This window comes from Amia ocellicauda, chromosome 10 (assembly GCF_036373705.1).
Source record: "Amia ocellicauda isolate fAmiCal2 chromosome 10, fAmiCal2.hap1, whole genome shotgun sequence".
Classification (NCBI taxonomy): Eukaryota; Metazoa; Chordata; class Actinopteri; order Amiiformes; family Amiidae; genus Amia; species Amia ocellicauda.
The window spans coordinates 24,706,739-24,721,974 of record NC_089859.1 but is presented as its reverse complement, the minus strand read 5'-3'; the positions used below and the strand labels follow the sequence as shown (position 1 = coordinate 24,721,974).

The 15,236-nt window shown below is 38.5% G+C and overlaps 1 protein-coding gene across 1 annotated transcript in view; it reads right to left on the bottom strand.

Annotated features, from left to right (window-relative positions):
- Window positions 1–300: 300 nt before the first annotated feature.
- Window positions 301–15,236, bottom strand: part of plcl2 (phospholipase C like 2) — an 82,376-nt gene continuing 67,440 nt past the window's right edge. Inside the window, exons 4-6 of the mRNA XM_066715690.1 lie at window positions 14,354–14,429; window positions 4,841–4,950; window positions 301–1,647 (exon numbers count right to left, since the gene is read on the bottom strand). Coding sequence (XP_066571787.1) covers window positions 1,453–1,647; window positions 4,841–4,950; window positions 14,354–14,429 — 381 coding nt within the window. The 3' untranslated portion in view covers window positions 301–1,452. The remainder of the gene's footprint in view (window positions 1,648–4,840; window positions 4,951–14,353; window positions 14,430–15,236) is intronic.

Sequence of the window (15,236 nt, the reverse complement as noted above, 5' to 3'; positions counted from 1 at the left end):
ACACAAAATATTTTATTTGAATGTGGTAAACTTTAATTTGACTTCACTGTACTCCCACTATTTCTAAAAAAAATTGTATTTATTAAAATGCTGCTTTTGTAATCAATGAACAACGATGCTGCAAGTGAGGAAGTTAGAGGAACATCTGCTGGAAAATAATTTAAAAAAAGAATACTTTAGAAATCATCAAAATATTTTACATGACATCCTTTGCCTCCAAACATTTCTTTCCACCTCCGGCTTGTGAGAAATGACCTGAGCACTAGACATCCTGCTTAAATAAGTGACAAGAAAAATGTATTGATGTGCAGATTTATTTGCTTTCTGTTTTATACTGTAGGTTAGAACAAATTTGTTAGAATTTGTTTTTGAATAAAACAAACGAGATAAAGGAACACCACATGTAAAACTGGGTCAATGTTTTCCCACCGTAAATAGTCCTCTTCGGAGATATTTACACCTACTTGCACTGCACAAAATATAATTTATATCACAACATTTTCCATTTGGTCATTAACAACTCGGAGTTAAGGATTCTGTAGCAATGGCATGGTAAAAAGGAGTAACACTGAAATCCTTCATATGAACCTAAACATGGAATAGAACAAATAAGAAAAGAGAAGCTTTGAATGAGCAAGGCAGTTCAGACAACAAGGGAGCTTCAATCATCTCCAGTTGACTTTCTTCTTGTATGAACAGGAGACTCCTAGCAATGAGGCACTATTATGTTTCCTTCACCCTCTCCAGTTACCCACCTCTAAACCTGCCAGGACGGGTTCCACAACAAACACTCCAGAACGCATCTCCCGTGTCACACTGTCCAACACAAGGACTCTTACAGTGCAGCTCAATACATCGGCTCTGGAATTGAAAAGGCTGCTACATCTACGCACCCCATGACTACAAGGCAGGTGACGTTGTGAGATCATCTATCAAGGCTTTACGAGGAACACACCACGAATCCCATGGTAGGGTGAGAGTAAGATGGGACTTTACTTGGCACTTTTCTTCACGACTTTGAAGCAGTTTGGGCTTTGGGCAGTTTCATGTATATTTAGACAAAAAGTACTTATCTGAAAAACGAGTAAAATCGCTCCTTTCACTACATCTAAAAAACAAAATAAAAAACATTGCACGTAAAAATGTAACATTAAAACTCCATATATACACATATGTTTGGCAGACAGAACGTACACAAGTTCTTTGCTATAAATAGCGGTTCTTTCATGTTTTGTTTTCTTACACCGTATTCTGCTACATTCATAACTCCAGTTTTTGTAGACTGTTCAATAACCTTCATTTTGTGCTTTTGGTTTCCCCAAACAGGAAAAACATCAATCCGGGCATTTTTGTTATTTTGAAAAGTCTTTTTAAGTGCATTTCTTTCATGCTTTTTTGCTACCGCCCAACATACAGAGAACCCGATTTCTCTCCCTCTGTGGAAGGCGCTCTTCAGTTCTCCCCATCCATGGTCTCCTCGTCCCCCACGATCTTCTCAGGAATGGCCTCCAGGCTGCGTCTGGGCTTGACCAGTTCGGCTCCCCCCGTGTGTCCCTTGCACAGCTTGCAGGTTAGGGCGGCGTAGTGGATCTGCTTCAGGTTTTCTGAAACCTCGTTTTTAGCGTGTTTCAGCAAATCTGCCTGGCCCTGGAGGGTGGGAAGAGAAGCGGGGAATGATCATCAGTTACAGCCGCTCGCAAACCAGCCTCCCTCCCTCGGTGCCGCTGCTGAACCAGGCTGGTGCCGTGCTTTTCCCAGAGCAAGATGTTTTAGTGCATCACTTAACACCAAGCGGTGGAAAGATCTGTGGAAAAAAGGAAAGAAAGACACGCACATGCACACAACCCCCCCCCACACACAACCCTGCACTCTAGATATGAAAGCTTGAGATTCCTTTATTCAAATAAGGTTATAAAGCATGTGTTCCAGACCTAGATAAATATAGCAGCTTTCTATAGTTAATTGTTTCATAAGAGGTGGGGGTGGGAGTGTGATTATGCAAACTGCAGACATATGTCTACATTACACTGTTGTGTTTGGTTATTGCTTTGCGCGAGATCCTAGTCGAAGAAGCCTGTTGTACTTGTGCATAATCAACATGTTCTTCAAGCATTTGCATTTGTATTTGTTTGGGAGCCCCATGATATACATATCTGAGTCATGCATAAACTGACAAATGATGACTAAGTCCCTAAACAAGAGGAGCAGAAAACAAAATGAAAAAAACATCTGCCCTCCATACTTAAAGACCAAAGTCATAACTTCCATGAATATTTTGAAAACGCGGAATGTATCTCAAACTCAAGGTGAATGTCACAGACGTTTGCATCCACTAAAATGATAGTTATGCCAAACAATGCAGCAGTATGACGGCCCGTATTGGTTCCTTATAGATAGGAAAGGTCACCGTCAGGCATTTTTAAGATTTATGCAGGCAACATCCATTATCAGCCACGACTGTGTAAAAGCCAACACCCGTGCTGTATCAGGCCTCCTCAGCTCAGTGCGCTGGATTTAGGGTCAGCTGCTGAAGCGAGGAGCGATGCATCAAGCCATTTACAGTTACGGCTCCTAACACTTAAATCTTTAATTACAAATTGTGACTTTTGTCTGCCTTTGCTATCTTTAGGGCTTAATTGATGGGCAGAGCTAATGATATGGTGTGTTGTGTCATTGGTGGGCGCAGAATCAACATTTTTAAAAGGCACAGATTGGGCTCTACAGTGTGTGCTGGTTCTGCGATAACTCAACAGTGGAGTATATCATACAAAATACATGTTATGTTGTAAAGCCACAATTGTTTTTCAAATATCAAAGTTTTTTCCCACCACTATCCACAGAGTGAGTGAAGTAGTCACAGCAGGAGGATTTAAAATGCCCGGCTCTAGCACCGGTATAGTTTGCCTGGATGATTTGCAGCCGTTCACTGTTGCTCTTATTTGCATGTCCCCCTCGTATTTCCCTGTCATCCCCTGTTATAGCTGCCCTGTGGAAGTGTCGGAGATGAATCTCTTTGAAAGGATTATTATAGGGTAACTTGTTTGAGGCACAGGGGAAATTAAACTGTTCAGTTTGCGGGTGACTGGTTTTTGTTGTCCAGTATCTCAGTAGGACATGTAAATTAGGCAGTGGGACTATTGATATTACTCTCTTGTATGTATGTATGTATGTATATATATATATATATATATATATATATATATATATATATATATATATATATATATATATATATATATATATATATATATATATACACACACACACACACACACACACACACACACACACACACACATATACATATACATATATATATACACATACATACATACATATATATAAAATAAAGTATACTGGTCAAATGTCAATCATAGTTAATTCAGTCGGAGGATGAATTTAAGGCCTCTAGCACTTTTAACCGACCCTGTGTGCTGTGGTTAGAATATCTGATGGTGTAAAAGTTAGGACACACATTTGTACTTTATCGAGTGTTGCACATCCATAAGCTTCTTATGACTACTCCACCCCTCCTCTCCTCTTGCTTCCTGCCTCCCCTGCTCCCTCTTCTCCACTCTCCCCTGTCTGGCCTGGACCTCGGCACCTTCGCTTCCAAATCACAGTTCTACACATTTGGCTTCAATCCCTTCTTGCCTCTTTACAACCTCTTTAAAGCCCTGAAGTCAGCGGATCACAGCTAGTTGACCTCCTTCCTCTCACTTCGCTTCTGATAATCAAGTAATTACAAAGCGTGAATTCATTTGAAATCTGTCGATGTTGTCGTTGGTGGTTAAAAAAAAAAAAAAAAAAACTAAACTCCCAGAAAAGTTGCATCATATCCTAGAAATGTTCCATGTTCTGCACAGGCTTCCAGTTTGCTGTAGGACACTGAACACCATTTAAGGCAGAGAGCTGTTACTCTGGTTTTCCGGCTCTGAGAAGCTGGGCAGGAGCTATCGACTCAGTATGTGACATCTTGAGAACTGAATTATAATGCAAATGTCAAGAGTATTCATAACCCATTATACAACCTTTAATAAAAATGCCCAAGACAAATACTCTTAATTTATTTTTAAACATTAATTTTTAAATGTTTTAAATGTTAATTGAGTAGTTTCTATGATAGTATTCATACAGTTTCTGGATCTAATATTATACTCTGTGGTGTTAATCTGTTAATCACTGACTTATTTCAAACTAACGTTTTGAAAGGGTTTCAATTATAGGCAAATTCACTAAACCGGACAAATATTTCCCCCCGAGATTGAAGATCAGACAGGAGAACGTGTCTTTACCATGTGAGCGTTCAGCATGGCTACAGCACTAATCAGCTCCATCATATTAGCACTTGTTTCTTTCAGAGAAGACTGGGAAACACGAGGTTATCAAGGTGACCTTCGATACCTCTCACTTACTGTGCTTCACAACACACGCAGGGCTGACCACTCCTGGAACCACAAACAAAAAAAACATTTTCTCAAACCCTGCCAGGGTTCAAGAATAGAAACATGATGAACCCCATACCAGCACTTGTCATAGAAGAGAACATGCATCCACTCAGAAAAACACGTGTGTGTAACCACAGCGGCACTAATGATCTCACTTCCTCCACATCAAATGTAATACATACATTTACATAACATCAGTAGCTACAAAGCAAAGTACCAATTTGATAGTGTATATTTAGGAATGGTACCATGTAATGCTTGATCAGTCAAAATTAACATCAAATAGGTTTAGTGTTGTAATATTTTCATGTTCAAAGACGAGAGTGTTTATACAGGGAGATTCAAAGAACATGGTATATAATCTACAGACAGACAGTGCCACCCGTGCATACCTTGAGAATGGTGATATTCCAGGTGAAACTCTCCACCGCTTTCTGTAGCTTCCTTCCTTTCAGACCATCTTTGGCGGCGATGCTGGGCAGGTTCTCGTGGAACTCCATGGCTGAAAGTAACCAACACATTATTTTGTAAATCTGTCGCCTTCAGGCAAAAATTGACAGGGAACTGGGGGCAATATCAGACCCCTTCTGTTTGTACGATTTCAACTTTGTAAATAGGAGGACATTTGTCTTCAATGAAGATAGCTCTCCGTGAGCTCTATTATTCTGTCGGAAAGAATAAAGTGCCTGGGCAAAACCAGGAAGGATTTCAATCAAGTGCCTTTTGTTATTCATTTTGTTATCCAGCAGCAGTAAAGATAATATATTATTCTGTCTGTTGAAGGCCTAGCCCTCCGCCAAGATGATTAATGGCATTTTAATTGGTCCTTCTGGAGGAATAAGTCCAGAAAATAATTTGGAACACCATCTTCATCTCAATAAAAATAATAAATGGCTATCAATGGGCAGGCTGTGCCACATCTATAATTACATGCCTTTTAGCAGTTGTGAAAACAATAAGTTAAGCTATCCGAGGCAGGCCTGCCGGGCTGCGAACGTGCGCTGGCATCCCTTCTGATCAAAGTCCGTCAAAGTAACAGTTTCTATAGAAACCAGACATGAAGTGGACCTTGAGGCGTCACCGGTGCATGCAGGAGCTGGACAGCAAGACAACACAGAGATGATGAAATAATGTAACTAGTGTACCTTAAAGCATAATATTTGCTTATAAATGCACCATATAGACATTTTAGTAGAAACGAAAATATATCACTTGTACAACTGAAGGGTCAACTCTGTTTGGTAATCTGTGTGGGGGTCCATGTTTTCAGTTTGTATTTATTTATTCTACAACATACCTGACAGATTTTCAGCCAATCTGCTTTCTCAGAAAAATATATTACTTGCAATCAAGTTAGGCTGTTTTCCATTGTAGCCTTAAAAGTAATTGAACTGCTAATAGGACAACCTAACCCCACCATTTAATTTACACTTCTAGAAGTAGAAACATTATACATTTTTGGGGAAGCTCTTTAAAAGCAGTGACCCATGTTCATTAAAATTGCACTGTTCATGTTTCACAGTGCTCGAGTCCTGGGCCTGTAAGGAAGAGGGTTCGCTCCCGCACGTGCAGACTGAACATTGTTTCAATGGTAGGGCTGCCTAGCAACCCCGGTTCCTTGGAGGGAGCCGTTATGGCACACGGGCATGTTCCATTCTGCCATTTCATAGACCGGGAAAAGAAATCCCCCAGTTTTGTCTTTGTTCCTTTTTTAACCAAGGAGTTCATCCTTCGGAGCATGGTGGATAAATGTGTGCGAGGTCTGACAAGACTGTATTTGAAAGTAGAGTGTAAGAATAACAGGTTTTTAAAGAAAACTAAATAAACCAAACAGCTTATGATGTGCTTGGGGCATTACATAATATTGTATTACTCCTTGTACAATCGATGTACAACAAATAAATGAAACAGAACTCTTGTTTTGGAAAAGAGCCCCCAGCTACAGAATCAGCACAGCCTCAGATCTAAAACCTGAATATCCAATAAACACAACCTGTATTGACAGTATTTACACAATGGATCACTAATATAGGATATCCACGGCAATCATGCAAATGCCACAATTAATGAAAAAATAAAGATGGTATACGCCCATTTAAAAACTACTTCGGGGTGTACATCATATAAACACACACACAGATATAGCTTTTTTCCTATAGCAATGAATAGAAGATTATATATCATATGCACACATTCATATATCCATAGGATATATAGATAATTGAAAATAGAGACAGGATGACAAAAAAGGGTGACAAATGTACAATTGGTGCAGCTCAGCGTCATTTCTTGAAGGTTACCGTGCTCGATACACCCCCCACTGAAAAGGGCCTCCTGTTCTCCATCATGCCCTGCTCACACTATCTTCATCTGTCTCCAGGTGAGGATTACCAGGCTGCGTATGAGGCAGTGTTTAGATCTGAAATGTGTTGTTCCCATTACGGATTTTGAGCGTCTAAATCAAATTCCACAACTTTTTTTATTCTTGTCCCCCCTCCAGGGGAAAGCGGTTCATTTTTTCCCTCCCCAATCCCTCCATCTGTCTGTGCCATTCATCTCACTCAAGAAACAGAACTGGTTGCTCTTCTGTTTCCAGAGAGTAATGGCATTAGCAAGAGCATTAGCGTAATGATGAAGAAGCAGCTGTATTTAACTCAATAACTTGAACACAATGCTTCCCGATACTCACATCTGACCCCAAAAATAGTCACATTGTGTTCTAGTAGCAGCATAATGAAAAAGGCTGTGTCAAATACATATTCCTTTTGCCTTCGTGTCCCACATTCACCTCGACACAGAACCTCTCCATGTATTGCATAGCGTCAAACCGGGCCCCCGTCAGTCCTGCTTATTTCTCCCGCCGTGTTCCTCAATCAAATCAGCGCAGAAGTTTATTCCGTTCAAGAGGCCGATAAGACATTCATGACCCAGTTTTGTCCATACCAAAGGAGCTCGCCAACTTGCTTTTGGACATGTTAATCAGCTGAGAATCTCTTAATTAAATTTTATTTGCTCAGAAGTAGGCTTTGCCTTTGAATGTCTTCCTTAAAACAAAATAGTGAGGATTTAGCATTCTAAAATAGCATCATTAACTTACTCTTACAATTTGTATTTCTACGTTGACATTTTAATCCACCCAAAGCACATTTACATATCATAATACAAGAAGTGTGTGTGTGGGGGGGCGGAAATACTAACTATGTCTTAATTCCCATGAGAAAGGCCTCAAAAGAGATTACTGTGGAATTAGTTACAGTCAGAAGTGAGACAAAAATGATCTAATTATAAATTCTAACAATTAAAACAGGGGGTTCTGAATAATTATAAAAATGGTATTTAAAGTTCATTAAATAAAGCATATTAAAGAGCATTAGCTGTCCTGGCTGTCAGTAAAACACACTATAAGAAGAACATTCTCCCCCAAAGAATACCCAATTATTACCCTTTTAGTAATATGCATATTTTCTCAGTGTTGGAAAAGTTGGAAAATGCATTCTCCCCTTTCTTGCCCTTCCAGCTGATCCCAGAGGTGTTCTGTGGAATTGAGGTCAGGACACACAAGATCCATATGGTTCTCTTAGATTGTCATAACTGTGTGTGAGAGCTTTTTTGATAAGAGCTTTGCATAGAGCTTTGTGTCATTTAAGCCTTTCAAGGCTTTATCAGCCCTCGCAAGAGCTACTGCAACAACAATATCAACAAAGACTATTGGAGAGACATTTAAGTGAAAACAAAAATAAAACCTGGCTCTTAGAGGCCTAAACACAAGATTCCAGTCTTCACACAAACACTGAAGACAGTGTGGCAGCGTAAATGTTCAGCCTTATACCTGGTGATCAGACAAGGGTACCATTTCTCTTTGTTGTTGTTTTTTAAATGGCATAACTCCTTTATCCATTTGTTTCAGAATACTCCTTAATGTTCGGGATGATACAGTAAAATGCACACTAATCTAGGACTAGAAAAGCACTTAAGTGAGGCCTGTCTGCTAACTCATCTCATCCTTCCCATGATGCAAAGCAGAAAGTAGGTGATAAAAAAGCAGAATTAAAATTGCTGCTGTATAAAACTTCAAACATCTTAACACCCCTAACACAAATAACCCACAGCACTGTGGTCGGTAACTCAAAACAATCCAGTCATATTGTGAAAAGACACAAATTAGATTTGACTCCTGCACACGCTATCTAGAGATTTACAACAGAGGCAAAGGTAATCCCTCTCATTGACAGATGCATTTCTGAGTGCATTTTGCACTTCAGTAGGCGCTTTGTCAAAGGGGAAAAAAATAATATGTTCACACCTATTTCTGCAACTTTTAGTTTTCACTTCGAGTGAAATACAGAGGTGTTTAAAATAACAGGAAATAAATGTACCCACCCCGCCAGCACTACCACACACACACACGTTAGGATCTGAATTACAAATCTACTATATATGTACACTATATAGTAAAACTCAAAGTGCAGCTCTACACAATGCCACACAATAATCTCTCTAGAAAAGTGGTAAACCGCTACCATGAGGAAAGATAAAGTGCTTAAATCCATGCCTTGTTACAGATGTAAGTGGGAATGAATTAAATGAGATCAAGTTCGGCAGTGAATTCAATAACTGTGACCCCCCCAGAGTGCAAAGCAGATTGGGAACTACTGGAAGGTGTAAATCGCCCACCCAAACGACAAGCATGGTCACACGGCCGCGGTCTGCTGCTTGTTCCCAATAGGCTTCCCCGCGTGTCAAACACAGCTCCTGGACTAGACAAAATGGACAGCTGGCTGTAGCCAAACCGGTTATATGCCTTGTTTCTTGGTCCAGGTCAAATACTCCAGCTCTGTACACCGGAGCTCATCGGATCCATGCATCTCAAGCTCTTTAAAGCAGTCACAGGTATACAGTGAATGCTTTACCCCTACGTTTAATTTTCATGTTGAAAATCAGGGGCTTCCTATACTTTTTACAGTATCTTAATGGTTAAATGGCTTGATTATGGTAGTAACTAAACCAGTAGAGTATGTTTTACAGTGTTACATCCCTTACCCCACCCCCATTAAGTTCCCTTACAGCTTATGGTTTTGCTCGCTCTCTTTGAGCCTTGGTATTAACATTTCCATTAACCAGTGTAGGATGTAGTAGGGTAGTAGGGTTGGAAGATATGGCCCAAACACTAGATCACAATATTCTACATGTCATGGGCCATATACAGTATAGGCCTCCATCACAATGCAGTCAAATGTGACGCGTTTCCTACTTTTGCTGCCATAATTTACAAATGACTATTTTATTCACCCTGCACTCCACTTGCTCTCAATCTGTTGTTTTGAATCTGAAAAAGCCACACACCCATGAAGATGCTTTATTTATAGTGATAAGCTATTCCATTTGAATGCTGTGAATATGCCCCTCCCATTGTCAATACCATTACTACTAATTCCTTCCATGTGGAAAAACTACAAAAGTCAAGGTGTAAAGATCCAAGAATGCTGACTGGGGAGGGTTTGTCAGCACTGCTGTACAAGTTGGACTGGACTTGTTCAATGAAATGTGTTATACCATTTCTCATTAAACCAATATTAGGATGCTAATTGAAATTAAACATAGTGCAAATGATAAAAGACCTACTTTTGCAGTTCGAATGGGTCAGGCCATGAGACTTGAACTGAGCTCTGGGGATAAACTAATTTTAGAACATAATATATATTAGATATAATAGTACTTTGTATTATGCTTATATTTTGTAAGTCGACCTGGATAAGGGCGTCTGCCAAGAAAAAAAAAATAATAATAATAATAAATTTAGCTTTTATTTTTTCAAATTAATACAGCAATAGCTTGTATTTCTTTAAATAGGCTTATGTTTATTTTTGATCTGAACTATATACAAATATAATTCTGTGTGATATTTTTATCATCATAAAAAAATCCCATTACAATGATGATATATCACCCAACCCTAGCAATAAGTTTCTTCAGCACATATACAGCACTCAATTCTGTGTTGGCAAATACAACTCATGCCTTATCATCATGTTTGATACTAAATATAAACAGAAAATACTTAAATCAGATCAAACAATTTTTCACAAATTTAATACAAATTCTCAGTTGACTTCACAAATGTGAAACACTGCTCCTTGATATCAGCAAGTGAATCAGTGCTTCAAACTAAAGGGTTTTGATGTTGTTGGTAGTGATGGTGTTCATTTTAATTAACACAAACCTACACTTAAAACAAACCTAAACACCATGTTTAAGGAAAGGAAGAAAACTACTCGCAATACGCTTTAGGCCAGTGCCAAAGCATTGACTTAATCACTAGTCATATTCGATACTCTGTAAAGATCTCAAAAGAAGAAAGTAAATGCAAATTAACAACCTTTAATGCTTCAAAACCTGCTGTGTTCTGACAGAAGATATTGTGATATATTGTGATATTTAACTGTGTATCCACATGTGATTTAAGGTTATTTTGAAAAGTAACACCAGCATAAACATTTATGACAGTTTCTTGGCATGCACGGCACCTGGATAGGTATCCACACATAATTCAATAGCGGAGTGCTTAACGTACACCAGGGGTAATCAAACAAGTAGCTGCGAGTAACGCTGAACTACTAAGCCTACACATCTCTCAGATTAAATGGAAATTACAGATGGAATGCTGGTGTTTAGCTGATTAATGGAATGACTAATTAATCACGTCTTGTATTTAAATGTTCCCGCAATAAATTGGTGCCTGTGCAAATTGATTTAGTTTTGCTGAGTCTTATCTGTGTATTTTTTTAAATGGATAAATGTTATATTTAAAATTCAATTCTCAGAGCCGCATACAGGTTTTTTTTTTTTTTTTTTATTTAGATAACTTAGGGATTTTATAGAAATAGGGAATATTAATAAAGTGCCATTTTGTGGAATGATAGTTTGGGTTCAGCGACAGAAACCCGAAATAGGATTGGAGCTCCATTAGGAGTTTTTTTCAAGGGCCTCCAAATTTGACCAGTAAAGACATGGCATCTATAACTGGAAGGTAAATTCCTTCAGGTTTTACATGATTCAATGATAATGACAGTGGATACAAAATAATGACAGTATGAAAAAGGTTCACAAACTGCATATAAAATCAGCAGTATATAAATCAGCAATTCAAACAACTGCAGAGATACTATGGATCACATACTATCACATACCCAAATCTAAGTATCTTGTTCAGCACATTTTACAACCCCCCGAAGTTAATCACAAAAATCTGCTTCTTTAGTATCTAAATAGCTAATCAGAGAATGATTAAACCCAGCTCTGTGAAAGATGGAGAAGGAAAAGCACAACTTGTAGTCTGGGTAGTCTAACAGGCTAAAGGCCGATAGTCTTTAGCCTATTAATCTAAAGAGACATGCCGTATTGGAGCCTGTTTAAGTGCTTAGTTCTCATTATAAAGATGTCACTACAGCTGCTTTCTCACGTTCTGAAGAATTACTGTAATTTACGTCTGATCTACCTTAGCAATTTGAAAACAATTCACATTCATTGTTGCAATGCTTCAGATTCAAGCTGCATATTTAAAAGATTTTCCCAAAGAACAGCTGTTTACAGCATCCAAACGCAGCACATTATAATACATGTCAATAAGTACTTCTAGTCCTTCCGATGAAGGTGACTTCAAAGGTTGAGAGTGACAGTGTGAGGTTTTTAAAAGATTATTGCCAAGGTAAAATCATATTCAAGGCAAATCGCACAACTTTGTGCTGGCTCCAGTGTCTAACCATAACTATCATATCTTCTACAATAACAATCGTCTAATATATAAACAGTCCCAGTCTATTAATTATGGAGGCAATGAAACACTGCTTTTAAACCAGAGTTTAAAAGCAAACAATGGGATTTTGGATGCAGGATGCAACTTAGCATAAAAGAATAAAAGAGGCACCATTAAATATATGCATGACATAAAAAGGACTGAGGGTATGTTTTTACATGGTTGCAAAGTAAGCAGAACAAGCTGAACTAAAAACAAAAGCATATTTATAGGCCAGAGTGGGAGTACCACAAAGATGTTTTAGTGCTGTGGTGTCCGATTCAGGGAAGAATTAACTCTCTATTTGTTTCCAGTTGACCGGAGATGAAAAAACCCTAACTCTGCAGGCAACAGGAATAACACCCGATGAACAAGGTTTTAACAGAAAGTAACAAAATGTTGAACAAAACCTTATGCAACTAGCTGAATACCTGCACTTTCCTACTCCTAAAAGAGGATACCGACATCAAAACCATCCTTAAGCAAGCAAAAGATATTGCCACAAGTTATTCCTTGACACGATCAATCTTTTCATCACGTTCAGTCTTTTTAGAGTTTTGACGCTGGCTCACACCAGCAGAGCAATGCAGAGGTCTTGCTAGAGCTGCAGAAAGCATTCACAATACAGCAGGTGTTCTCTCTCAACTTGGACATCTATTTAGTTTTCCAACACGGTCAAGCGACTATGTAAATGCTCCAGGTACTGTTTGTCACAGATGGTTATGAAAGTAGAAAGGCAAGTGAAGACAAATTATTTTGTATTTATCTCAGCCTAAGGTCTGTGTATACGCCTCTCCAATTCTCCTGCGTGGCTGAAGGCCCAAGGGCACTCTTATTAAGTATTCTATAAATGTATCCAAGTTTAAGCTTAGTATAAAAACAAACTTACAGCAGTTGTCTGGTACTTAATGAGAAACACCTTCAGTTTAGCCCATTGTCAAAGTGTCCCTTAAGCGACCCTTAAAAAGTACAGTTCTAGAAATGTTTTACAGATATCTAGTCACTCAGGAACATTGACCAACATTACGGCATAAACATGTATTAACACATTAATTTAACGGTGCATCAGATTTTGACCATTTATACTGCAGAGGAGTTCATAGCATATAAACCTATATTGCACATACAGAAATAACTGTAACCGTGATTGGAGAATATTATAAAGGGACTAGCATTGGGATATGTGGGATATGGGATATGGCTAAAAATAACACCTAACAAACAAAATAACAGTCAGATCTGAAGAGACTTCATGTGATGTGTATGCATCAGGGAGGCCATAGTTCCAGTCCAAACAGTTTTGATCCCATTTTTACATTAAGAAGCCATCAGATGCTTTCATCATTTGTCCTCTGGGCTTATCTTAGGGTTTGCCAAAATTCTCAGTTAAGAATTGTTTTTTGGAAAGTGTACAAGCAATCTCAAAGATTGAACAAAATCATAACAAAAGCACTGTGGTCAGGCTAAGAAAAACAGTATTTATCCAATACCACCCTTTTATAATTAAACTAATGGTGCAAAATATCGACTGGGAATACAAATAATCTTACTTCAAAAATATCAGACGAGGTACTGTATTATTGCGATGATATCTTTGATGAGAACAGAGAAATCAGGCCCTTTTAATGAAGCCCATCCCTGCATTTCCTTTTAAAGAAATCGCCTAATTCATATGCTTGTGTTCCTCTAAACAGTTCAATTCATAGACACATAAAACAAGTAAAGTAGCGCTGTATAGTAAAGGCTTTGATATTTCGGCTCTGAGGTGCTGAATCTCATCTAGTTGTTACAATAATGCACAGTCATTTTAAAGGGCTCCAGAACTCGGACTTATACACACATCAAAACGTTGTTCATTAACATTTTAATTTAAAATAAAAGGGGAGTTTAAAAGGTGTTTTGTCTGTTTGTTTGTGGGTTGGCTTGTGCATGTTTTGTTTCATGTTCACTGGTCCCATCTTTGTTACATCAAAAGTGTGAGGGTTTCTTTAATGTGCTTCGTATTTCCTTTCCGTGACCCACTTTTAATACCATGTAGAACTGCATGTAAATTAAAATGCTACAAGATATTACCATTCACGTAGGAGACGGGACTTCAAAAGAATCCACTCACCTGCTTTCTGGCACTGCATTATCTTTTCATAAACCCCATCAGCATTTTCAATTAGAGTCTTACTCGTCTGAATCATCTGTGAAAGAAAAAATGTTATTTAATTTAGGGAATTTGAATAAGCAGGTGTAAACTGGGACTACTAAAGACTTTTTTTTATTATTTTTTATTTTTTAACTGAACCAAACGGACAGTTTAATTTAACAACTTAATATGCGATTCTGTCATAACTTTTCTGTAAAGCTTCCTTGTTTTAATGTCAACACAAAATTACGTCTGTAATATCAGCAGCTACGAGCAACAGCCTGCAATATATCACACTCTATTGTTTCAGCTGAATTATTTAAGAATCCCAAGACGTCTCATAAGATGCTTTACAGCTGTATATCTTGGAGTTGTCCGCTTATTCCACAGGGAAAAATCTCACATCCCTGACCGATGACTGCTCAGATGATTTATTAAATGCTGTAGTTATCAGCCCAAATCAGTTTATGACACAAGTGTCAAAATGAAACAGCCTGCCACAAATTATTATTTTACTGCGTTTTAACCATTATGGCATTAAAGCAAGCAATGTTGCTATTTATACAAGAGAGTGATGTGGGCTGCACTTCAACGTGATGATCTGTGTCAATGAGAATGATCATCAAACAGCTTCCAGCTCAGATCCTGCCCGAAGGGACTGGCAGATCCATCGCAGCCGGGCAGACTGTGTGATTCCTGCTTGTGACAGGTGGGGAGGCTGTTCAGCGAAAACCCCTTTGGTTTTGCAGAAGTTCATCATTAGGAGCCCTGCATTCCCGGTGTAGGACGGATTCCCGGTTGTGTTGGTGGGATGGGCTTCCGTAAGGATGTTAACCACAGATGACCTTCATTAAATATAAAT